At 24.5% G+C, this 27,943-nt stretch overlaps 4 protein-coding genes across 4 annotated transcripts; all 4 read left to right on the top strand.

Moving 5' to 3' along the window:
* Positions 1 to 154: 154 nt before the first annotated feature.
* LOC128954432 (uncharacterized) lies at positions 155 to 11,356 on the top strand. The gene is made up of 16 exons (XM_054300011.1): positions 155 to 173; positions 1,019 to 1,277; positions 1,357 to 1,412; positions 2,014 to 2,330; positions 2,655 to 2,751; positions 3,580 to 3,820; positions 4,116 to 4,178; positions 4,813 to 5,230; positions 5,771 to 5,870; positions 8,868 to 9,070; positions 9,352 to 9,712; positions 9,791 to 9,880; positions 10,355 to 10,532; positions 10,623 to 10,764; positions 10,861 to 11,125; positions 11,235 to 11,356. The coding sequence occupies exons 1-16, from the start codon at positions 155 to 157 to the stop codon at positions 11,354 to 11,356; spliced, it is 2,931 nt and encodes a 976-aa protein (XP_054155986.1).
* Positions 11,357 to 13,064: 1,708 nt separating this feature from the next.
* On the top strand, positions 13,065 to 15,296 carry LOC128954431 (lysosomal acid lipase/cholesteryl ester hydrolase-like). The gene is made up of 8 exons (XM_054300010.1): positions 13,065 to 13,079; positions 13,269 to 13,456; positions 13,532 to 13,629; positions 13,730 to 13,819; positions 14,265 to 14,442; positions 14,533 to 14,674; positions 14,787 to 15,051; positions 15,175 to 15,296. Exons 1-8 carry the CDS (start codon positions 13,065 to 13,067, stop codon positions 15,294 to 15,296), a joined length of 1,098 nt encoding a protein of 365 aa, XP_054155985.1.
* A 79-nt stretch (positions 15,297 to 15,375) lies between these two features.
* Positions 15,376 to 18,517, top strand: LOC128954430 (lysosomal acid lipase/cholesteryl ester hydrolase-like). The gene is made up of 9 exons (XM_054300009.1): positions 15,376 to 15,391; positions 16,002 to 16,102; positions 16,284 to 16,479; positions 16,537 to 16,638; positions 16,711 to 16,803; positions 17,233 to 17,410; positions 17,483 to 17,624; positions 18,025 to 18,289; positions 18,390 to 18,517. Exons 1-9 carry the CDS (start codon positions 15,376 to 15,378, stop codon positions 18,515 to 18,517), a joined length of 1,221 nt encoding a protein of 406 aa, XP_054155984.1.
* A 556-nt stretch (positions 18,518 to 19,073) lies between these two features.
* LOC128954429 (lipase member M-like) lies at positions 19,074 to 23,990 on the top strand. The gene is made up of 11 exons (XM_054300008.1): positions 19,074 to 19,148; positions 19,328 to 19,688; positions 19,786 to 19,875; positions 20,225 to 20,402; positions 20,537 to 20,678; positions 20,763 to 21,027; positions 21,099 to 21,173; positions 22,142 to 22,445; positions 22,826 to 22,900; positions 23,078 to 23,492; positions 23,793 to 23,990. Exons 1-11 carry the CDS (start codon positions 19,086 to 19,088, stop codon positions 23,988 to 23,990), a joined length of 2,166 nt encoding a protein of 721 aa, XP_054155983.1. The 5' UTR covers positions 19,074 to 19,085.
* Positions 23,991 to 27,943: the final 3,953 nt, after the last annotated feature.

Genomic DNA, 27,943 nt, shown 5'->3' with positions numbered 1-27,943 from the left:
AATTTTAAAATTTATGCTAAAAATTTGTTTTCTACTTTTAATATGAAATAATATATATATATTATCATTTATAAAGAGCTAAAAAATAAAATAAAATATATTTCATTTTTTTAAATTGGTGGGAATTTATTAGGGAGATTTTTTCCCTTGTGGAATGCCCCAACTCTATTTATGTAATATTTAGTTAATATCATAATTATTATTTTTAAAGCACATAACTAACACATTTTAATATAAAGTTTAAAAATATTAAAATATAATTATTTTAAAATTTATGCTAAAAATTTAAGTTTTCGACTATTAATAAGAAATAAAATATATATTATCCTTTATAAACAGCTAAAAAATTAAATAAAATATCATTATTTTTTGAAAATTGGTGGGAATTTATTTTTTAGCTTGTGGAGTGCCCCTACTAGTGTAAATAATGTGAAATTGATGTAATTAAGTATTTTTATCTATTTATTTTCTATACATAAGCTATTAATTTATATTAAAACTAATTTAATATTTATTATTTTGTCTAATATAAAATTTTACAGTTATAAAATTTATAGGGGGCCCCTAACTTTTTGGCTTCAGGCCAGGGGGGGGATAAAAGCCAAAATTTCTCCATCTCAGGGGGGGTAAGAGCTCTTACCCTACCCTACCCCCCCTTTAGCAACCCTGATTCATATACATTATTTATATTAAAAATTCAATCAAATGCGGATATTTACTCTTTAGTTAAAAATTAATTTTTTATTATTATATATTTATCTCATATTTTATTGATACAGTTATTTGATAAATAAAATAATGATATTTGAGTATAAATTTTTAATATATAATAATAAAAATACTGTATACTGGTATATACCGGTATAGGTTTTAAGAATTATTTAAACACATAAAACATAATAAATAGTTTGTTTAAGTAAATAAAATATCATTTAATTTTTTAGTTTAGAAAACAAAATAAAATCAAACAAAATGTTTGCAACTTATAATAAAATACTATTGTTTTCACTATCAATAGTTATAGTATCAGTAGTAGTGTTAGTAGTAAATGGTTTTCATTCACATATCAAACACTATCCGAACGTAACACTAGACACGTGTGGTATCGGCAGACAATCGCTGTTGACTACCGGTCAGTGTCTCCGTTGGGAATTCAATGCAAACTCAACTACTAGTAATAGTATACAATACGGACGGTTAGCCGATCCGGGAGAGTGGCCATGGGTTGTCTATATCAGTGGTTTAAGATATTTAACGAATCCGTTTTATAGATCCAAGTAATTTATTAATTGAATTCATGTTTTATTGTTAAAAATTTTTGTTTATTTAACACTCAAATATTTTTTTCTTATACAGACACGTATGTAGTGGTGTTATATTGAATCAACTATGGGTTATAACGGCAGCGCATTGTATGATGTAATTCAATAATTATTATTGATTATAATATATGATGATTTTGTTTGTTTTGTAACCAAAATATATATATATATATATATATATATCAGGGTTAAGTAAGGGGTAGGGGTGAGGTTAGGCCAAAATACCCTCCCCTAAGATCGAGAAATTGGGATTTTACCCCCCCCCAACAAACTTACATGAATTTAAATGGGAATATTCGGGAATTTAAGGAATTTTTATGGAATTTTCTTTTAATTTTGACCCCCTTGATTTTGGATTTTTAATACAATAAAAATTTATACCCCCTATACCCCCAAGATTTTTCAAGAATTTTGTAAATTTCACCCCAGTCTACCAGTCCACCCCAAAAATCCAAAATTTTGCTTAACCCTGATATATATATAATATTTATATATTTTTATATCAGGGTTATATTTATTAAATATATATAAAATTATTTATTAAAAAAAATTGTAACCTACCCCCACCCCCCCCCAAAAAAAATCAGTGAAAATTATACCTATACTGTACACACTGTACAAAATTGGCGTCACCCTGGTCATTCATATTTGGCTAGCAATTGGTTTATATTTCCCCAGTATGATCGTTCAGATACTCCGAGTAGACGATTACAATATGATATTGCACTAATCAGATTGCAATCGCCAGGTATTCAGATGATGACCCTCAACAGTGACGGCGGCTACTATACGGTAAACGGTATTTGTTTGACCAACGAAAACATAGCCAACAATCGGGACGAATTGGCATTGTTTGCCGGTTTTGGTGATACCGATAATTTTGTCCAAAATGATGGACCACTTAGGATGGGTTGGATAAAAATTCATAGACATATACTTAAGGATCGTTACGGTACTGTTATTAAGGCTCATAGATATCCCACTCAGATAGGAACTGGATTATGTGATGTTAGTTTGTATGCATTGATATATTGTATATAATTGTTTCACTGTAAGCTAAACCAAAACACAAAAAACAATAGCAGACATAGATTACCGTTAAATTGTGTTTTCCCCTCCCATATGAAAATTATAGTTTTTTTGTTTTCTATAATTATTTAGTGTTTAATTAATTAGTGTTGATTTGGTTTAAGTTATACTGAAACAGTTATATATATATATATACATACATGTTAATATATATTAATTAACAAATAGATGTTTGTTTTGTGTTATATATATATGTTATATTTAAAATTTTCAAAAATATATATCATATATATCTATATAAAGGGTGACTCTGGTGGACCATTGATCCAATACGCAGGGGGTATACGTTTAGGCTATGAAGAAAAGGCGGTACTTATCGGTATCAGTGCCGGCGCGCACAGTAACACGTGTCTAACCAATGAATTGTATAGTCAAATGTATTTCACGCGTGTGTCCACAAAAATCAAATGGATTGTCAAAACTGTTGAAAATAATTAGTTTTATAGATATTTTTTCCTAAATTTATTAATTGATTTTATTAACTATAGAAAGTACACACATACACATACACACATATACAAACAAACACACACATTTTGTATTACAAGTTAGTATAACGTAAAGATAATACTTTATTATTGATATTAATTTGTTTGTTTGCTATTTAATTGCCCTAATATATAAATACAATTATAATAATATAGTAATTGCATAACAGATTATGTATGCGATTGTATTTTATAAATATTAATTTTATTTTAATTTTAATGTTAATTATATACTATGATAATTAGTAATATTATTTTATAAATTAGTTTAGTTTTAATTTTATTAATAGTTAGAAATTTATTTAATAATTTATATTTGTTTAGATTTCTATAACTTTAACAATTTATGATTATATTATATTGTTTTACTTATAACATTATTAATTAATAATTTTATATTACTTGTAATTCAATAACTTAATGCATTATTTAATAAAATTAACTGTTATTTAATAGTTTTCTCTTATTTTATAATATATTTTTATAAAAATATAATAAATTTAAAGCTTAATTTTAATATAATATGATAATATAAAATTTATAACTATATTCATATTCATTATTATATTATAGTGAATCTGTTAAGCAATTAATGTTTAAAAACATTTTTGAAAAAACAATGAAAATGTTAACAACTTATAAATTATTATCTAATTTAATATCAATAATAGTATTAATAGTAACAGTAGTAGTGGTGGTAAATGGTTTGCACTCAGGTATCAAACAATACCCGAACGTAACGCTCGACACGTGTGGTATCGGCAGACAATCACTGTTGACTACCGGTCAGTGTTTCAATTGGTCATCCAATGTGATCACTAGTAGTGTACAAAACGGACGGTTAGCTAAACCGGGAGAGTGGCCATGGATTGTCTATTATGAGAATTATAACTATTTTCTAGGTTTCATACGGACATTCAGGTCTATAATATATATATACAGTATATTATTCAATAAAATAAATTTATATTTATCAATGTTAGTCAATAAACTTTATAATGTGTTAACTTTATAATGTTTATTTATATATATTATATACAATATATACTCGTATATACTAGTATATATATATATATATAACAAATTATTATCTAACGGAGTCAAATTAAAAATAAAAATAATAATTAAATTAAAATACTTTTAATTTTAAAATTATAATAAATATAAATTAATTAATTATAACAAATTAAAAACATATATATATTTATATTTATAGATTATACTGTAATGGTATTATACTAAACCACAAATGGATTTTAACGGCTGCCCATTGTCTTGAGTATAAAAATAAATAAATATATGTTTAAAAATATTTTAATATATATATATAATTGTTTGAGTTTTCAAAGAAAAAAATATGAAAAATTTCTAAAATAATAAAAAAATTTCTTTAGGAAACTTACTGTCTTTTGTGATTTCAATGTTAATTTTTAGTTAGTTTTTTTTAAATATATTTTAGTTATCTTGTATATCATGAAAATTATAATTATAAATAATAACTAAAAATTATTATTATTATTACTAGTATTTTTAATATAATATGTTGAAAGTAAATAATTAATCTATTATTTAGATTACTAAAAACTAAAAAATATATAACTGAATTTTTTTTTTAAAAATAAAATTAAAAAAACCTATATTTATATATGATATTAATTTCTAAAATAGTCTAGTTTATAGATATATATTATTTATGTTATAAAGTTACCAGTATATATTATGGATTGTAATAATAATAATAATATTTTAGAAATACTGTATATTCCTAAAGAAATTTACTAGAAATTTCCAATTTTTATCTCTAAATACCCAGTTTATAGACTATTATTATTATATATAATTAATATTTATTATTTATTATCAATTAATAAATTTTCAATGAATATAATTGTTTGTTTGTTTGGTGGGATAAGTCCTGCTTATACTATAACAGTGCGCACTGTTCAGGATAGACGAGACAATAGCCATACGTATAGTATGGACAAGAGGTTCATACATCCCGACTATAGATCAATAGGTTCGGATGATAGTGAAAGACGGGTTCAGTTTGATTTGGCACTCATAAAACTGGCCGAACCGGGAATAGTCGAATGGGCCAAACATGATGGTTATTATACTGTAAATTCAATTTGTTTGCCCGACAATGGCGGCCGAGATGACGGTATTAACCGTAGAGGAGAACTGGGATTATATGCCGGTTACGGCTTTATACGTGAAGGTACCGAAAATGATGGCCCATTGAGAATGGGTTGGTTGATAATACAGCCCTATCTATACAATGCAATTTTCGCTATGAAATATCCGAGTCAAAGTGGCACTAATTTATGCCAGGTAATTTCAAAAATTTTATTTATTTAAAAACTTATTTACATATATATATATATATCAGGGTTACTAAAGGGGGTGGAGTATTGAGAAATTAAGTTAGGAATATTTTTATCTATTGAAAATTTATAGGGAATTTAGTGTGAATTTAGTGGGAATTTAGTGGGAATTTAATCAAATTTGGCAAAAATTGTCGTTTAAAAATGCAATAAAAACTATTCACCCAAACTTTTTCGAGCTTTTTGCCAATTTACCCCACCCTATACCCCCCCCCATGAAATCAAGATCCTTTAGAAACCCCCTGATATATATATATATATATAAAGTATTGTATATAGTTTGTTTATTTTTTTAATAAAAAACACTTGTATACACTTATATACAGTATATACTGTATATACACTAATATTTATATATTATATTTTATAATTTTAAAAATTATTTGTAGATAACATATACCTGTATATATTTTTTATATAACATATATATATTTAAAATGCAAAACTTATTTATTTATCTATTAATTAATTAAAAAAAACCTACCAGGGTGATTCTGGTGGTCCATTGATTCAATATGTGACCGCCAATGATGGTAGTCGTCGGGCGGTACTAATTGGCATATATTCCGGCGGAACTAATAGTGATTGTAAGGATAAACCGACCGCTCAAATGCTTTTTGCTCGGATATACAATCAGATTGATTGGATTGTCAATACTGTCAATGAAAATAATTAATTAATTGTTATTTATTTATTTTTTAAAAGAAAAAGATTAAATAAATTTATATTCTCAAAGCAAATGTTTTGTATACATGTATACTGTTTCACACACACACACATACACACACACACACACACACACACACACACACAAACACACACACACACACATACTCACACATACACACACATACAAACAAACATACACACACACATACACACACATACACACACACACATACACACACACACATACACATACACACACACATACTCACATATACTCACATATACACACACACATACTCACACATACACACACACACACACACATACACACACACACACACACACATACATACACACACAAATATTGTTATTTGTTTAATTAAATTTGTATTTTAATTTTTTTTAATTATATATTTTTGTAATTTCATAAAATGAAATATAATAGACTAATATAGTATTAATAATTACATAATTGTCCATAAATACAGTATATAATAATGTTATGTTTATAACTGTTTTTCTATAAATATTTAATATAAATTAATTTTTTAAAAGTTTTTTAAAAAAAAAATATTATTAATAAAACGTATATTTTTAAGATTACTACTGATTTTAAGTTATATTAAATTTTAGATATATTATCTAAATAATTGTATTGATATTTGTTGTGTATTTATCAATTTAATTATATATTAATATATATATAGTATATACAGTAAATCTATTATCTTATTATTTAAATAAAATCAATTTTATATCTAAATAGTCTTTAAACAAAAAGTTATATTTATTTTAAGTGGGGGTGTGAGGGTGGGATATAAAATTATAATCAATGTATTGTGTGTGTGTGTGTTGTTTATGTGGAAAATTTTATAATTATCAAAAACAAATTTTAAAATTAAAAATTGGGTCAGAGTTTGGATGTCAAAATTTTAAATTAGGTTAAAATATCTTTAATCTATCAATATATATATATATATATATATATATATAATACTACTACTATTAATTTGCTTAACCCTGATACAAAATAAAAGTAAATATAGATATAAGTCTATGTAAAATTAAATATTGTATCATTAGACCACAAATAGGATTATAAAAGCAGCCCATTGTCTGTAGTGTATGTAAACAAGTGTTTCATATTATTAATATAATTAATTAAAGTTTTTAATTTGTTATATTTTAATATAATAATAATAAATACTTAAATATAATATTAGCTAACTATTATAATTATATCATTTATATATATACAGTATTAATTGTTTAATATTTATTTATAAATTTATATTATAAATATAATAGTATTGTGATATTATACAAGATCATTTAAATATAAACAATATATTTACAGTTATAGTTATTTTATATTTTACAAATATAAATATTCTTTTAAGTTAAAAATATATCAAATAAATTTAATCTATATTATATTAGTATTTCTGTAATTAGTTATTGTAAATCACTTACAAAATAAATAGCATAAAATAATCTATTTAGAAATTTATATCATATTTCAGATTATATTATATATTGATACAGTATAATAGCTATTGTTAAAACAAAAATTTTTGACAATTTTTCCTCAATATCAGACACATACATACATACACACATAAATACAGATACATACACACACATATATAAATACATACAAACACTACAAACACATACAAACACACACACACACACACACAYACACACACACACACACACACACTATCCTTGATATTGCAATAATTATGTTAAGCAATAAAGTTTGTTGAATATATACATGTAGTATGTTATCTACTTTAAAAATATTTATTATTATTAATAAACTAAATCAATAGCTATACATAAATATACACATGTACTGTACATGTACTGTATATTAATATATATTTTTTTAAAAATAAAAATAGTTGTTTAGGTCCTGTTTTTTATTACTTATTATATTTCAAAATTCAATGCCATATGAATAAATTAAGTCAATCTGATTTGACTGTATATTATTTTCAATGTCTAAATTATTATTACTATAATTATTTAATGATAAATATATGCTATATAATGTAGTTTAAATTGATTTAATTATTGATATTATTATTACTATTATTAGTATTATTTATAACAAAATATCTTAAAAGTACTTAAAAATGTAATATAAATTAGAGTAAATAATAATAATAATGTATATACTAGTAGTCAATAAATTTATATATATATTATATATATTAATATTTTAAAAGCTATTTTTTATTAAATTTTACATTGTATTTGTAAATATTATTTTAATAAATAAATAATAATAAATTTTGTAAATTTAATAGTTATATTTATTATAATTTATAACTTACAATATCAATAATAATAATAATAATAATAATAATAATACTGTATTAACAGTATTCATTAAAAATACTGTATTTATTTATAGCTAATTTTATTAATGCAAAAAAATTGTATTTTGAAAAAAACTGTAGACAATTGTATATCCTGTTTGTTCAATGTATTAATAATTATAATAATACTAATAATATACTGCAGTAGTAATAATAATAATAATCTAATAATATTTATAATAAATATTAAGTTCAATATTCAGTATACTGTATAAATAAATATACTATTTATAATTTAAAATTATTATTTTTTTGTTAATGCAGTAGAAAGTTTACTATATCATAGTGTATCAATTTTATCACAATATTTATCAATGTATAATCAATTATATACTATATATATATATATATATTATCAAATATTATATATTTTCTAAAGTGACAATGTTCAATTATTTTATATAAACATTTTTGATGTTAAAGTTTAAAAAAAATCAAATTCAATATTTTATTAATTTTATTATATAATTTTGTTATTTTTAATTTTTTTTTTAAAGTTAATTTTAATTTATTTTTTATTTCAAATGTCATCAAAAATTAATAGTAATAAAACTAATAGAAAAATTGTTATCAATAAAAATGTTATTGAAAACAGTGGTAAATCAGTGGCCAGAAGTCGGGCGTATACAGTGTTGGCTGTATTTGCGGCCATAATATCGCTATATTTTTTGCCCGTTTGGCAACACATTGACCACTGGTTGACATTCAATTTGGACATCGATCGCAATACCGTAAGTCCCGCAACATTATTAAAACAGTATTATTATTAGTAAAATATTTTTCAAAACTAAAACAAAAAATTATTAGTTAATTAAAAGTTATTAGAATTATATATATATTCAGCTTTTATTAGAATACAAATAATTTTTTAAAACTATAACTATAAATATATAATTATAATAATAATAATTAAAAAAAACTTTTTTGTTTTTGTTTTATATACTAAACAAAAACTAATAATAAGTCTGAAATTATTTATTAAAAAGTAAAAAAAATATTCATAATATTTTAGTCAGAAATTGTTAAATCACGTGGTTTTCAATCGGAAACACATTATGTCGAGACAGCCGACGGTTATCACTTGACGGTCATCCGTATTGTTAATCCTTATGTCAGAAATCGGTTGCTATTAAAACCAATACTATTACAACACGGCTTTCAATGCAGTTCCGATACATGGCTTATAGCATCAATGGGACAGTTGACCCGAGAAGGCCGGTATGTAGAAGATTGGATGACCGCGACAAACAATGGCCACAACAAAGTGGGCAATAGTTTGGGATTTGTTTTGGCCGCCAATGGCTACGATGTTTGGTTGGCTAATATGCGTGGAAATCGGTATTCACTAAATCATACGAGCTATATAAGTGATGGTAATTATCAGTATATATTTAATAGAAAGTTTACCGGAAATATTTTTTTAACAATTTTATTATTATTTTATTGTATAGACACAGAGTTTTGGCGTTTTTCTATCGATGAGATGATTGAATACGATTTGCCGGCAATGATAGAGTATATCAAAAAACAAACAAAAAAAGGTATTAATATATGAATATAATTACATAATATTTGAATTATTATGTAATAACTATTTAAACAAAACAGAAATATTTTTTAAAATGTATAAAAAGTTTATATTAAAAAAAAAGATATTTAAAAACTATTAACTTATTTTATAATGCAATTAATAATTAATAATTTTATTATACTTAACAAATTAATGGCTTAAAGCTATTACTACCTTAAAAATATTGTTTTACATTATATTACATATAAACTATAATTATGTAAAAATTATAAAATATAGTATTTTTTGCAATACATTAATTTAAAATTATGTAACATTATATCCAATTATAAAAACAAACAAACTTTCATATGTTAACTAATTTTATTTATTAATTAAATTATTTATTTTTAATCCTAATTTAACATTAACTGATGAAACAGTAATAACATTTAATAATTTTTTTAAAAATTGTTATTTTATTTATGTATGTAAATCATCCTAGATGAAATTGGCTATATTGGCCATTCCCAGGGCACTTACATGATGTTCTCGTTGTTGGCAACACAACCGCACTATTCAGACACTATTAAGCCATTTATTGCCATATCTCCCGTTCCCTATATGGGCAATGCAACATCATTGTTGGTCAAATTAGGACAGTATGTTTACCCGCTTCTCAGGTGAATATATGAATATCAACATAAAAGAAAGTATAACTAATTAATAATTTTTTATAACTTTTTTGTAAAATAATAATAATAAATAAATAGGAGATCCGAGACATCATTTCTTTTAGTTGAGAGACCATTGAAATTTTATGCCAAACTATGCGACACTACCTACTGGGCTCAGGTAGTCTGTCATCGTATATTCTATTTGCTACTTGGCTTCCAAAGTTCTCAATGGAATATGGTATGTAATAATAATAATTTGATTAATATAACTACAATGTACTCAAAAAAATTTAGCATGCCAATTATTTATGCCTGTTTATTTGTTGATCAATAGACAAGGACAGGGGTCTACATATCAAACATACCGTCAGGCTCTAGTAGCTGGAATGCTGCCCATTTGTTACAGTCATCCCGATCTAACCGTCCCGAACGATACAATCACTGGGACTCCCGGGACAATGAGCGCCAGTATAACTCAGACGTACCGCTAGCCTACGATATGGAAGCCATAAACTCGACCGATATTGCGCTCATCTATACGGCCAACGATTGGCTCAATCATGTCGACGACGTCCGCCTATTAAAAGATCATCTAAAAGGTTTGGCTATAGTTTTTTTTAACTATTATATAACTATTTATATATTATATTTAAAGTAACAATTTTTAAAATAATTATCTATTTACTTATTTTTAAAAAATAATTTTAGTTAAATTGTTGGACGACTATTTAGTACCCGATAGCACCTGGAATCATATGGAACTTCTAATGGGTACCGGTGCTGGACAGTATGTAAATGTACGGGTACTCGATTTGTTAGCCAAATATTAAAGTTAATGATTAAAATTTTATAATGATTTTTTTGTATTTTATTTATTTTTATTTAATAATTTAATGCTTTTTTAGTTGACCTTAAAATGACATAATAAAATTGTAATTATTTTTAAATAAATAAATATTAATATTAATGATTTGTTTATATTGTTATATAATATCCAATATATATATATAGTACTTATATTGAATTATTTATCGATATACATATAATGTATATTATAATATATATAAATATATATTACTAAAGCAAATACTATTTGAGGTTAATTACATTACCTTTATATTATGTATAAAGTAAATCAATGATATATTAATGATTGTTTCTATTTTTATATAATACTGTATCAATTATATATATTTTTTCATATATTTAATTATTTATACATGTACAGTATAATATATATTTTATAATGAAAATTTTTATTACATATCATTATAAAAAATTACATTTATCTGTATATCAATTTAACTATGTCTTAATTTTAAAAAAATCTAAGTAAAGTCTATTTTTATTAATGTAAAAAAAATATTTTATTTTGTTTTGATTTTATCTTATTATCTATTTTTCTATTCATTTATAATTCAATGTCACCTAATATTGTAAAAAATATTAAATTTAATAATAATAATAATGTTAAAAATAGTAGAAAATTTATAAAATGTTTGGCGTATATAGTGTTAGTAGTGTTTGTGTTAGTAATATCTCTATATTTTTTGCCCGTTTGGCAATACATTGACCGCTGGTTGACATTCAATCTGGACATCGATCGCAATACCGTTAGTATAGATAAACTAATAAATTATTATATATATCAATATATATCTCAATTTATAACAACAAAAATAACTACTATCACTATTAGTCATATTTTTTTGTCACTTTAATTTTTGTTGTTGTTATTGTTCAATAATTGACTAATACATATCTATAATTTAATATAATAGTTTTGTCTGTCTGTATGTATGCGTGCACATTTCACCAACAACCATATTTTAATTCAAATCTAAAAATCTATTGTTATATTTTCAATTTTTATTTAAAGCAATGTTATTTCTATGGGAAATTTTAAATGATTATTGAGCTCAGGTAGGTTTTAGGGACAGGTAGGCAGGTGTTGTGTAATAACATATTGCTATATTATATGAGTCTCATGGCACCGGGAGGTAAGCTACCTGTGCTATATTTTTGTAAAATTTTCTCAAATACAAAAATTTTCAATTTGTATTAAAATTTTCAATTTTTATTGAAAGCAATGTTATTTCTATGAGAAATTTTAAATAATTGTTGAGCACTGGTAGGTTTTAGACTCAGGTAGGCAGATGTTGTGTTACTCAATTTTGCTATATTATATGAGTCATAGGGCACCGGGAGGTAAGCTACCTGTGCTAAATTTTTGTAAATTTTTCTCAAATACAAAAATTTTCAATTTGTATTAAAATTTTCAATTTTTATTGAAAGCAATGTTATTTCTATGAGAAATTTTAAATAATTATTGAGCACTGGTAGGTTTTAGACTCAGGTAGGCAGATGTTGTGTTACTCAATTTTGCTATATTATATGAGTCATAGGGCACCGGGAGGTAAGCTACCTGTGCTAAATTTTTGTAAATTTTTTTCGCAAAAATGATAAAATTTTCAATTTTTATTAAAATTATTTAAATATATATAAAAACTAAAATTTCTCAAAAGTTTAGTCGAATTAATGTGTATTGGTTCAGTAGTTTTGTTACATTAGGCTATGTAGTAGTTGTATAAACAAATTAAGTCTCATTAAAATTACTTATGATGAATATTATAAAATTAGTAAAAGAATTGCACGGCTATACATGTTGCGCGGGTTAAACTAGTAGTATTTATTTTAATTATTAAATTAAAAAGTAAAAATAAAATATTCATAATATTTTAGTCAGATATTATTAAATCACGTGGTTTTCAATCGGAAACACATTATGTCGAGACAGCCGACGGTTATGTCTTGACAGTCATACGTATTGTTAATCCTTATGTCAAAAAGCGGTTGCTATTAAAACCAGTACTATTACAACACGGATTTATATGCAATTCAGACATATGGCTTATAGCATCAATGGGACAGTTGACCGGTGAAAGAGGGTATGTGGAAGATTGGATACCAACGACAAACAATAGTCACAACAAAGTGGGCAATAGTTTAGGATTTTTTTTGGCCGCCAATGGCTATGATGTTTGGTTGGCTAATATGCGTGGAAATCGGTACTCATTAAATCACATACACTTATCAAGTGATGGTAATTAACTTAGTTTTTTATTTTTAAATTGAAAGTTTATGGAAAATATTTTTTAAAGAAATATTTTTTAAATAATTATTTATTATTATAATTATTATAGACTCAAAGTTTTGGCGTTTTTCTATCGATGAGATGATTGAATACGATTTGCCGGCAATGATAGAGTATATCAAAAAACAAACAAAAAAAGGTATTAATATGAATATAATTATTAAGCATAACTTACATTACATATAATACATATATATATATATATATATATATATATATATATATATATATATATAATACATTATAAATATTGTATTATATTATACTATTTATAATCAATAATTTTATAAAAATGATAAAATACAGTATGTTTTCTCAAAAGTAATATATTTTTGCAATACAGTAATTAAAATAATAATGTACCACTATATCCAATTATAAAAACAAACAAACTTTAATTAATTCAATCAAATTCATTTGTAAACTAATTTATTATTAATTAGTAATTAAAATATAATAGTAATTAATAAGTAATTTATTTTTAATACTATATTAACATTAACTGATGAAAGATTAAATAGTACTAAAATTTAATATAATTTTTTAAAAATTATTATTTTATTTATGTATGTAAATCATCCTAGATCAAATTGGTTATATTGGCCATTCACAGGGAAACTATATGATGTTCGCATTGCTGGCAACACAACCGCACTATACAAACACTATTAAGCCATTTATTGCCATATCTCCTGTTGTCTATTTAGGCAATGCAACATCATTGTTGCTCAATTTAGGACAGTATGTCTACCCGCTTCTCAGGTGAATATACACCTAAAAGTGCTTACTATTATATAATACTAATTAATAAATTTTTATAATTTATTTTTTAAAAATACAATAAATAAATAGGAGATTTGAGTTCTCATTTCTATTAATTGATAGACCATTGAAATTTTATGCCAAACTATGCGACACTGCCTACTGGGCTCAGGTAGTCTGTCATCGGATATTCTATTTGATGTTTGGCTTTCAAAGTTCTCAATGGAATATGGTATGTAATAATAATAATAATAATAAAAAATTTTTTGATTAATATACCTAAAAGATACTTAAAAAATTTTGCATATTAATTATCTATGATTGTTTGTTTGTTTTAACAATAGACAAGGACAGGGATCTACATATCAAACATACCGTCCGGCGCCAGTAGCTGGAATACCGCTCATGTGCTACAGTTGTCCAGAGCTAACCGTCCCGAACGATACAATCACTGGTACTCGCGGGACAATGAGCGCCGGTATAATTCATCCGTACCGTTGGCCTACGATATGGAAGCCTTAAACTCGACCGACATTGCGCTCATCTATGCGGCCAACGATTGGGTCAATCATCTCGACGACGTCCGACTATTGAAAGATCATCTAAAAGGTTTGGATATAGTTTTTTTTAACTATTATATAAATCATTATATAAATATTTATATGTCATGTTTAAAGTAATCATTTTTTTAAATGATTATCTATTTACTTATTTTTTTAAAAAAAATATTAGTTAAATTATTGGACGACTATTTAGTACCTGATAGCACCTGGAATCATTTGGAACTTGTAATGGGTACCGGTGCTGGACAGTATGTAAATGTACGGGTGCTCGACTTGTTAGACAAATATTAATTAATTATTATAATTATAGTGATTCTGAATATTTTATTTATTTTTATTTAATAATTTAATGTTTTTAATAGATTTTAATATGACATATGAAAATTGTAACTTAAATCAATAAAATTAATATTAATGATTGTTTATATTGTTATATATATATATATATATAAATCTATATTAATATTGTACATATATTTAATTATTTATACATTTACAGTATAATATATACTGTATGTTAATAAAGCTATTTGAATTTAATTACATTACCTTTATATTGTTCATAGATTATATACTGTATAAAAAATATAAATGTTAGTTGTAGTAAAAAATTAATTAATTAAAGTCAACATTTATTTTTAAATTAATTACTGAAAATACTACAGTATTAAATTTAGTTAATTATATTCAAAAATTATTTTATTAATATTGACTTTATATGTTTACATAAACATTTTAATTACATATAATTGTACAAAATATTATGATTACCTGTATATTTATCTATTTATGTCTTAATTTTTTTTTAAAAATCTAATTAGAGTCTATTTTTATTATTGAAAAAAATATTTTATTTTGTTTTTATCCTATTATCTACTCATTTTTAATTCAATTAAAATTAAATGTCACCTAAAATTGTAAAAAATAGTCCATTTAATAAAAATAATAAAAATGTTAAAAAAAGTTGTAAATTAAAAAAAATTTTGGCGTATATAGTGTTAGTAGAGTTTGTGTTAGTAATATCACTATATTTTTTGCCCGTTTGGCAATACATTGACCGCTGGTTGACATTCAATCTGGACATCGATCGCAATACCGTAAGTATAGCTAAACTATTAATGTATTACATATCTAAATATATATCATAATTTCTAGCAACAAAAATAACTACTATTACTAATAGTCCTATTTATTTGTTTTATTTGTTTTATTGTTTTTGTTGTTGAAATAATTAATTATTTATTAAAATGTAAAAAAATATAATTCATAATATTTTAGTCAGAAATTATTAAATCACGTGGTTTTCAATCGGAAACACATTATGTCCAGACAGTCGACGGTTATGTCTTGACAGTCATACGTATTGTTAATCCTTATGTCAGAAAACGGTTGCTATTAAAACCAGTACTATTACAACACGGTTTTATGGGCAATTCAGATGCATGGCTTTTAGCATCTATGGGACAGTTGACCGGTGAAAGCGGGTATGTAGAAGATTGGATGTCCACAACAAACAATAGCCAAAACAAAGTGGGCAATAGTTTAGGATTTGTTTTGGCCGCCAATGGCTTTGATGTTTGGTTGGCTAATATGCGTGGAAATCGATATTCATTAAATCACATACGCTTATCAAGTGATGGTAATTAACTTATAGTTGTTTTTTTTAAATTGAATATTTTTGAAAATAAAATATTTTTATTTTAAGTTTTCTCAAAGTTTTGGCGCTTTTCTATCGATGAGATGATTGAATACGATTTGCCGGCAATGATAGAGTACATCAAAAAACAAACAAAAAAAGGTATTAATATATGAATATAATTATTATACATAACTTAATATTTTAAATATTATGTATTTAAACATAACAGAAACTAATGTCTTTAAGCTATCAATACATTATAAATATTATTTTACATTATGCTACTTATAATCAATAATTTTGTAAATATTATAAAATACAGTATGTTTTTTTCAAAAGTAACATTTATTTCCTATAAAGTAATTAAAAAAAATTATGTAACATTATATCCAATTATAAAAACAAACAAACTTTTAATCAAACTCATATTTTAACTAATTTGTGTATTTATTTATTTATTTATTAAGTAATTTATTTTTACTACTATTTTAACATTAACTGATGAAAAATTAAATAGTAATTACATTTTTTAAAAAGAAATTGTTATTTACCACTAAATATTTTATTTATGTATGTAAATCAACCTAGATCAAATTGGCTATATTGGCCATTCCCAGGGCACTTACATGATGTTCGCATTGTTGGCAACACAACCGCACTATGCAAACACTATTAAGCCATTTATTGCCTTATCTCCCGTTCCCTATTTAGGCAATGCAACATCATTGTTGCTCAATTTAGGACAGTATGTCTACCCGCTTCTCAGGTAAATATAGAATATAAATGGTTACTATTATATAATACTAATTAACAAAATTTAAAAAACATAAATAAATAGGAGATTTGAGTTTCCATTTCTATTAATTGAGAGACCATTGAAATTTTATGCCAAACTATGCGACACTACCTACTGGGCTCAGGTAGTCTGTTATCGGATATTCTATTTGATTCTTGGCTTTCAAAGTTCTCAATGGAATATGGTATGTAATAATAATAATAATAATAATAATAATAATAATAATAATAATAATAATAATAATAATAATAATAATAATAATAATAATAATAATAATAATAATAATAATAATAATAATAATAATAATAATAATAATAATAATAATAATAATAATAATAATAATAATAATAATAATAATAATAATAATAATAATAATAATAATAATAATAATAATAATAATAATAATAATAATAATAATAATAATAATAATAATAATAATAATAATAATAATAATAATAATAATAATAATAATAATAATAATAATAATAATAATAATAATAATAATAATAATAATAATACCTAAAATGTACTTAAAAAATTTAGCATATTAATTATTTATACTTGTTTATTTTTATGATCAATAGACAAGGACAGGGGTCTACATATCACAAGTACCTTCCGGCTCCAGTAGCTGGAATACCGCCCATTTGATACAATCGTTCTTAGCTAACCGTCCCGAACGATACAATCACTGGGACTCGCGGGACAATGAGCGCCGATATAACTCATCCGTACCGTTGGCCTACGATATGGAAGCCATAAACTCGACCGATATTGCGCTCATCTATGCGGCCAACGATTGGCTCAATCATCTCGACGACGTCCGCCTATTGAAAGATCATCTAAAAGGTTTGGCTAATCTTATAAATATAATATTTTAACTAATCATTTAAAAAAAATATTAATAATTTATTATTAAATACCTAACTATTTATTTTTTTATAATTAGTTAAATTATTGGACGATTATTTAGTACCCGATAGCACTTGGAATCATTGTGAACTTGTAATGGGTACCGGTGCTGGACAGTATGTAAATGTACGGGTGCTCGACTTGTTAGCTAAATATTTAAATTAATGATTATAATTTTATAATAATTCTCAATATTTTAGTTAATTTTATTTAATAATTTAATATATTTTACTGCTATTTGGAATTTACTTAAATTTAATTTATATTATGTATAGTGTATATCAATAATATAAATGTTAGTAAAAATTTAATTAATTAAAGTCCACATTTATTTTTAAATTAATTACTCAAAATATTAAAGTATTAAATTTAATTAATTAAATTCAAAAAAATAATTTTATTAATATTGACTTTAATATGTTTACATAAACATCTTAATTATATTTCGTTACCTTTATATTATGTTTACCTGTATATCTATGTCTGATTTCGTATTAATTAATTGATAAATTTAGTTAAAATCTACTTTTTTATTGTATAAAAATATTTTTGTTGGTGTATTTTTTCTAATTTTTAATTCAATTAAATTTAAATGTCACCTAATAATGTAAAAAATATTCAATTTAATAATAATAATAATAATTATAATAATGTTGAAAACAGTTGTAAATTTACAAGAAGTCGGGCGTATATAGTGTTGGCTGTATTTGCGGCCATAATATCGCTATATTTTATGCCCGTTTGGCAATACATTGACCACTGGTTGTCATTCAATCTGGACATCGATCGCAATACTGTAAGTATAGCTAAACTATTAAATCATTATATATGTCAATATATTACAATATATCTCAATTTAACTTAATTTATAGCAACAAAACTAATTACTAACACTAGTGATCATATTTTATTGTTAGTTTAACTTTTGTTGTAAAATTTATTAAATAGTAAAAAAAAATATTCATAATATTTTAGTCAGAAATTGTCAAATCACGTGGTTTTCAATCGGAAACACATTATGTCGAGACAGCCGACGGTTATGTCTTGACAGTCATCCGTATAGTTAACCCATATGTCAAAAATCGGTTGCTATTGAAGCCGATACTATTGCAACACGGCTTTCAATCCAGTTCCGACTCATGGCTTTTAGCATCTATGGGACAGTTGACCGGTGAAAGAGGGTATGTGGAAGATTGGATGCCCACAACAAACAATGGCCACAACAAAATGGGCAATAGTTTAGGATTTGTTTTGGCCGCCAATGGCTTTGATGTCTGGTTGGCTAATATGCGTGGAAATCGGTATTCATTAAATCACATACACTTATCAAGTTATGGTAATTAACTAATAGTTTTTTATTTTTAAATTGAAAGTTTATGGAAAATATTTTTAAAAGAAATTATTTATTATTATTATTATTATAATTATTAAAGACTCAAAGTTTTGGCGTTTTTCTATCGATGAGATGATTGAATACGATTTGCCGGCAATGATAGAGTATATCAAAAAGCAAACAAAAAAAGGTATTAATTATATATAATTACATAAGATTTCAAATATATTGTATTACTATTTAAAAAAACAGAAATGTTTTTAAAATATTTAAACAGCTTAAATAAAAAGTTATTTTAAAACTATTAACTTATTTTATAATACAATTTTATTATACTTAGCAAACTAATGTGTCTTTAAGCTATTAATATATTAAAAACATTGTATTTTAATAATAATATTTAACTATTTAATCTAATTTTTAGTTACATTATATTTTAGTATATTAATAAAACATTTTATTTGATACTAATTGTCTACAATTAATTTTTTAGTTGTATTAATTATTTTTGAATTAAAAAATTAACATAATTAACCTAGATCAAATTGGCTATATTGGCCATTCACAGGGCAACTATATGATGTTTTCGTTGTTGGCCACACAACCGCACTATACAAACACTATTAAGCCATTTATAGCCATATCTCCCGTTTCCTATTTAGGCAATTCAACATCACCTTTATATAAAATAATACATTATGTCTACTCGCTTCTCAGGTTTTTACATTTATTTTTAATAATATAAACATATAATATAGTATACGGTATATATATATACTGTATATAACTATATTGTATAATAATAATAAATTTAAAAAAAAATTCCATACAATAAAATAATTAATTAATAGAAAATCCGAGTCATCAATTTTATTAGCAGATAGACCATTGAAATTATTTGCCAAACTATGCGACACTACCTACTGGGCTCAGGTAGTCTGCTATCGGTTATACTATTTGTTTCTAGGTTTTCAACGTTCACAATGGAATATGGTATGTAATAATTGATTTTTTTTCTTAAATCTAACATGCTAATTATTTAATCATCATTGTTTATGTGTGTGTGTGTGTCAATAGACAAGGACAGGGGTCTACATTTCAAACATACCGTCCGGCGGCAGCAGTTGGAATGCCGCCCATCTATATCAAGTATGGCGGTCTAACCGTCCCGAACGGTATGATCATTGGGACTCCCGGGACAATGAGCGGCGGTATAACTCGTCCGTACCGTTGGCCTACAGTATGGAAGCCATAGACTCTATAGACATTGCGTTTATCTATGCGGCTAACGATTGGCTCAATCATGTCGACGACGTCCGCCTATTGAAAGATCGTCTAAAAGGTTTTGGTTACAGTTTTTTTGTTGTTTGTTTATTAAAAAATAAATTATTTATTTATTTGTAAAACCATTAGTTAAATTATTGGACGACTATCTAGTGCCCGATAGTACCTGGAATCACATTGAACTAGTAATGGGTACCAGTGCTGGCCAGTATGTAAATGGACGGGTGCTCGACTTGTTAGCTAAATATTAATTAATTAGTAATTAAAAAAATTTTAATTAATAACAATTTTTTAGTGATGTTATATAATTAAGATATTATTATTATTATAAATAATGTAATTTAAACAAGAAACTTAATAAGTAATGCTAATTATCCTATAGTTTTTGTTTTTTAATTGAAGGATTATATTGAAGCAATATTCAAGGATTGTTGAAATAATTAAAATACATAAAATACAGTAAAACACAATTAGTAAAAGTTTTATTTTACAGTATATTACAATTATATTAAATTAGTAATTAGTTTATATTATTATTATTATTATTATTTGAAACTATTTTAGGATTTCAAAATCTAATAGCATATAATATATTTAATAGTTTTGAATTATATAGTCTATAATATTTATATATAAACATAAATTATATTGATTGTGATAATAATAAAAATAATATTTGATAGTTGATGATAAAAATAATATTATGAAACAATTATTATTATTATACAGTATATAAGGAATTTTTTAAATAAACAAAATCAATAGTCAATTTTTTTTGTTAATCATTAAATAAAAATGTTATATTATTATACATATTATCTATCAATTATACCGATGATTATCATATCAATGGTATATAAATACTGTATATCGACAACAAAAAATTATTATTTGTTTAGACATTTATATTAATTAAACTTGAAAAACCATAATTTGTTGATTTCAATATCTAAAAATAAAAGATTAATTAATTTATAAAAATTTCTAATTATTATTATTAATAGTTTTATAACTTTTTTTTAATGTGTTTTATCAAAAATGAATTTTAAACCTATTTGTTTAAATTTATTAAGTATGTATTATAAATTTATATAGATATAATTAATTATTTTAAAGATAAAATAATTTTTGTTTTTTTCCCATTATAACAATTACAACAACAACAACAACAGTACTAACGGTACTATCAGTGGTAGTCAATGGTCAGCCTCGGCCGCAGCCACAGTCACGAGTCAAACACTACCCGAAAGTAACAGTCAAATCGTGTGGTATCGGCAGACAGTCATACAAATATCAGTCCAAAACATTTATCGGCAAATGTTTTAAATGGCACAGTAGTAGTAGTAATGGTGCTTATGGTGGTTATGGTGGTGGTGGTGGTGGTAATGTACCGGAAAATTTACAATATGGACAGACAGCCGTACTGGGAGATTGGCCATGGATTGCTTATATTAAATTAGAAAAATACTCGTTTAGGTATTTAGAAAAATAATAATTAAATATATAAAATTAATTTTTTTAATAATAATAATATAATTATTAATATTATTAGTAAGGAATGATTAACATATTACGTCCGCGCACTTGAGTGTAGGGGGTTGCCAAAAGTGAAATTTTTGCGAAAGAGAGGAGGGGGTAGAGACTGGGGGGAGAACGTTCGCATTTAGATAATATTTGATTTCTTGTTGGGGGGGGAGTTGGGATATTTATTTTTTAAGATGACTACAATTGCGAACATAGGGGAGGAAGGGGTCTAGATTTTTTTTTTAAAAAAAAGTGCGAACATAATATGTGAATCGCTCATATTTAATATTTTATTGAAAAAAACTAAATTAATAAATTAAAATTATTTAAAGGTCTATTTCAGTGATTACATGTACAGGCGTTATATTAAACAAACAATGGATTATAACGGCAGCCCATTGTATTGGGTAATTAAATTAAACATTATATAATAACTAATCTAATCTAGTACAAAATAATGTGTTTATTTTATATTTAATTTCGGAAAAAAAACAATATGACTAAAAAAAAGACAATTTATCAATCAATTATTATTAGTTTAATTTAATAATATTTCTAATTAATAACTAAATTTTTTTTTACAGAAAAGATTATACTATAACAGTACGTATAGTTCAAGACACCAGAGATAATAGGCATACATACGGTGTGGACAAGTGGTTCATACATCCCATGTTCAATGTAGACCCTGACCTAACCAACTATGATATGGCATTAGTCAAATTGGTCGGTAATATTTGGGAACTATGGGAAGAGGACAGTTGGAAAGCATATCCACGGGTTAACGGTATTTGTTTGCCCGACTACTATCTGAACATCAAAACCAGTTACGCCAACGAATGGGCACTGATGGCCGGTTTCGGTATGACTGATTTCGGCGTCGATAATATGGGACCATTGTATACGGGTTGGGCTAAGATTAGACATTATGACAATCAATCAGATGGTACTATATATGCTCAAAGATATCCACCGAAAGTTGGTCCGGGTATTTGTCAGGTATATATACAGTATATATATACAGTATATATATATATATATATATATATATATATATATATATATATATATATATATATATATATATATATATATATAGTGTATATAAAACAAAATAAAAAACCCATTTTCTATAAAAAATTATTATTATTTAGCTTATAACAAAAAAAATAAACACAGCATAAAAACTTTTAACTAAATATTGCTTATTATTATTATAATTATACAATAAATATTTTTTTGTTGTTTTTAAATAATTATATATAAAATTATTTATTTTTTTAAAAACATTAATTATAGGGTGACTCTGGCGGTCCATTGATTCAGTACGATATGTCTGGTCATCTGCGAGATAGTGGTCGGGCAGTACTTATTGGTATTACTTCTGCAGGTGATGGCAATGAATGTCTGGATACTACTTATAGATTAAATAATATGTATTTTACTCGTGTGTCTAAATTAGTTCAATGGATTGTTGATATTGTTAGAAATAATTAAAAAACTATATTATTATTAATACACAATTTAATATATGTTTTGTTTTTAAGTAATTTTTATATATAATAATTTTTTTTCGGTCAAATTTTTAATCTATTTATATTACAATATTATATACATGTACAGTACAAACATTATCTAATTTCGTATAGCAAAAATATTGATATCATTAACTTTAAACTTCAATAACTTTTTTATTACATAAGAAAAATCAACAAATTTAGTATCAAACTAGAGAGTAATAACTCACAATTAAATTGATATACTAGATGGTAAAAACTAATATTTAAATAACCAAATATATCAAGGTAAAGTTATAGGTGTCAATAATTTGCGTACAAAAATTATTTTCGTGTTTTTGAAACGCGCGTGATTTCAGACACATTGTTGGGACCAATTGATTCCAATGCATTGTTATTAATTTGAATACACGTAAATGAGTAGTAAATGCAGTGATTATCATTAAAATGGTTAAAATCCAAGAGTTTTCAGATAAAATTCGTCAACAATGTATGATATGAGAGTCAGCACCGGAAAGTCATACGCAAAGATAGCAGATGTGTTTGCAACAACAGATAATACTGTCCGATCGATTGTACTAAAAGTCCAAAAGTACGGGACAGTTAAAAATCTCACAAGAAGTGGTCGAAAAAGGTGTACAAATGCAAAACAAGATCGGATTTTAAGTAGAATAGTAGCAAAAAATAAGAAGTTAACCACCGATGAGATAAGGGAAGAGTTGGCCGACCGAAATATTTTGTGTCATAACAACACCATTAGACACCGGATCCGTGAAATAGGTTATTACAGTGGTATTGCTAGAAGACGTCCAATGATAAGCCTAACAAATCAGAGAAAAAGGTTAGACTTTGCACGAAAGTACATCCGGATGCCGATGTCATTCTGGAAGAAGGTTTTGTGGTCAGATGAGTCTAAATTTGAGATAATTAACACAAAACGTCGCCAAAGAGTGTGGAAAAAGAGAGGCGAAAGTTTAAATGCCGAAAATATATGCCCAAAAGTAAAGCACTCAAAATCAGTGATGGTGTCGGGATGTATGACAGGCCAGGGAGTCGGCCATTTGGTGGAAATACCATCAACTATGGATCGCTATGTTTACGTTAATGATATTTTGACCCCACATTTGATTCAGAGCGCAAGAGATCTCCAAATTAACAACGATTTTGTATTTCAAGACGACAACGATCCGAAACACACATCGAAATTGCCTAAGAAATGGTTGTCTGACAACCATATTGAGACACTTGAGTGGCCACCACAGAGCCCGGACCTCAATATTATTGAGCATTTATGGGATGAATTGGACAGACGTGTTCAAAAAAGCGAAAGAAAAAGTTTTTCTGTGTTTAAAGAATCACTATTTAATGTTTGGAAAAATATACCACAAGAAGTCACCGAAAAACTGATCCAAAGTGTTCCCAGAAGATTACAAGCTGTCATCGATGCCAGCGGAGGAAATACTCGCTATTAACATCGTTTATACCAATTTAATGCACTTATTTTGTTAATAATTTTTTAAGTTTTGTTTTCACGAAAATACTTTTTGTAATTAATATTTTTACCATTTCTTACTTCTTGTGCTATTTTTATAGATATCTTAATAATTTATTAAATTTTATCAATTGTCTTAGAAATTAGTTAGTCTGATATTTAATTTGATACTAAATTTGTTGTTTTTTCTTATGTAATAAAAAAGTTATTAAAGTTAAAAGTTAATGATATCAATATTTTTGTGATACGAACTTAATTTATATATGTAGTGTAGTATTAATAATATGATCTATATAAACAATATATTATACATATAATCAGTATAAATTTATAACAATATGTAATCTAGTATTTAACTAAAAAAATCATATTATTTTAATATACTAATTAGAAAAATAAATTAGAAAAATAATTTTTATTATTGAATTATTCATATTATTTTATATCATATTGTATTTACATATTTCTATTAATAAAAATAACTATTATTTTATGAATAATGAAAAACAATTATTGTAGTAATAGAAAAAATATTGTTAAAAATATTATTATTATGATAAATCCATGTATAGTATTTTTGATATATACAAATATCATATTTTTAAATAAACAATAATTAATCATTATAAACATTTATAAAATGTAATGTCATTTATATTAATAACTTAATTTTTATAGTGTATTTTGTTTTGTATTAAATAATGTATTTCTATTATTATATAAATAATAAATAAATAATAAATTTTATATTATTATTATATTTGAAACTATTTTTGAATTTTAAAATCTAATAGCATATAATATATTTAATAGTTTTGTATTATATAGTCTATAATATTTATATATATAAACATAAATTATATTTATTATTTTAATAATAATAAAAATAATTGATAGTTGATGATAAAAATAATATTATCAAACAATTATTATTATTATACATTATTTAAGGAATTTTTTAAATAAATAAAATTAATAGTGAATTTTTTTTGTTAATCATTAAATAAAAATGTTATATTATTATACATATTATGTATCAATTTCTATATAAATATATCGACAACAAAATTTTTTTGTTTGTTTAAACATTTAATTTATATTTATTATAATTGAAAAATTATAATTTTGATTTTAATATCTAAAATAAAAGATTAAGTAATTTATAAAAATTTCTAATTATTGTTATTAATAGTTTTATAATGTATTTTATTAAAATGTATTTTAAACCAATTTGTTTAAATTTATTAAGTATGTATTATAAGTACTTTATAAAGTATTATAAACAAAAAATATTGTATCAAAAAAAACAAATATAATATATATATAAATAATTAATAATTTTAAAGATAAAATTATTTTTGTTTTTTTTCTATTATAACAATTAAAACAACAACAACAGTACTAACGGTACTAACAGTGGTAGTCAATGGTCAGCCTCGGCCGCCGCCACAGTCACGAGTCAAACACTACCCGAAAGTAACAGTCAAATCGTGTGGTATCGGCCGACAGTCATACAAATATCAGTCCCAAACATTTATCGGCAAATGTTTTAAATGGCACAGTAGTAGTAGTAATGGTGCTTATGGTGGTTATGGTGGTAGTGGTGGTAATGTACCGGAAAATTTACAATATGGACAGACAGCCGTACTGGGAGATTGGCCATGGATTGCTTATATTAAATTAAAAAGGTTTTGGTATTTAGAAAAAAAAATTTAAATATATAAAATTAATTTTTTAATAATAATAGTAATAAATTATTACTAATAATATAATAATAATAATTATTATTATTATTATTATTAGTAAGGAATGATTAACATATTACGTCCGCGCACTTGAGGGTAGGGGGGTTGGCCAAAGTGAACTTTTGCGAACGAGGGGAGGAGGGGTAGGGACTTTTGGAGAACGTTTGCATTTAGATAATATTTTATCTCTTGCTGAGGGGGGGGGAGTTGGGGGACACGCTTGTGAATATGCGAACATATTTATTTTTTTAATGACTACAATTTAATTAAATACCTAAACATAGGGGAGTAGGGGTCTAGATTTTTTTAAAAAAAAGTGCTAACGTAATATGTGAATCGCCCATATTTAATATTTTTTTTGAAAAAATATATTAATAAATTAAAATGTTTTTAAGGTCTAATTCAGTGGCTAAATGTACTGGCGTTATATTAAACAAACAATGGATTATAACGGCAGCCCATTGTATTAAGTAATTAAATTAAACATTATATAATAATTAATCTATAATCTAGCACATCTATAAAATCTTTAAAAATAATGTATTTATTTTATATTTAATTTCGGAAAAAAACAAAATGACTAAAAAAAGATAATTTATCAATCAATTATTATTAGTTTAATTTAATAATATTTTTAATTAATAACTAAATTTTTGTTTCTACAGTAAAGATTATACAATAACAGTACGTATAGTT

Source organism: Oppia nitens, unplaced genomic scaffold (genome assembly GCF_028296485.1).
Source record: "Oppia nitens isolate AA-2021 unplaced genomic scaffold, nextdenovo-longstitch-racon4-pilon3 scaffold27_pilon_pilon_pilon, whole genome shotgun sequence".
In the NCBI taxonomy this organism is placed as follows: domain Eukaryota; kingdom Metazoa; phylum Arthropoda; class Arachnida; order Sarcoptiformes; family Oppiidae; genus Oppia; species Oppia nitens.
Note: the sequence above shows the minus strand (reverse complement) of the source record. Positions and strands in the feature narration are given on the sequence as shown.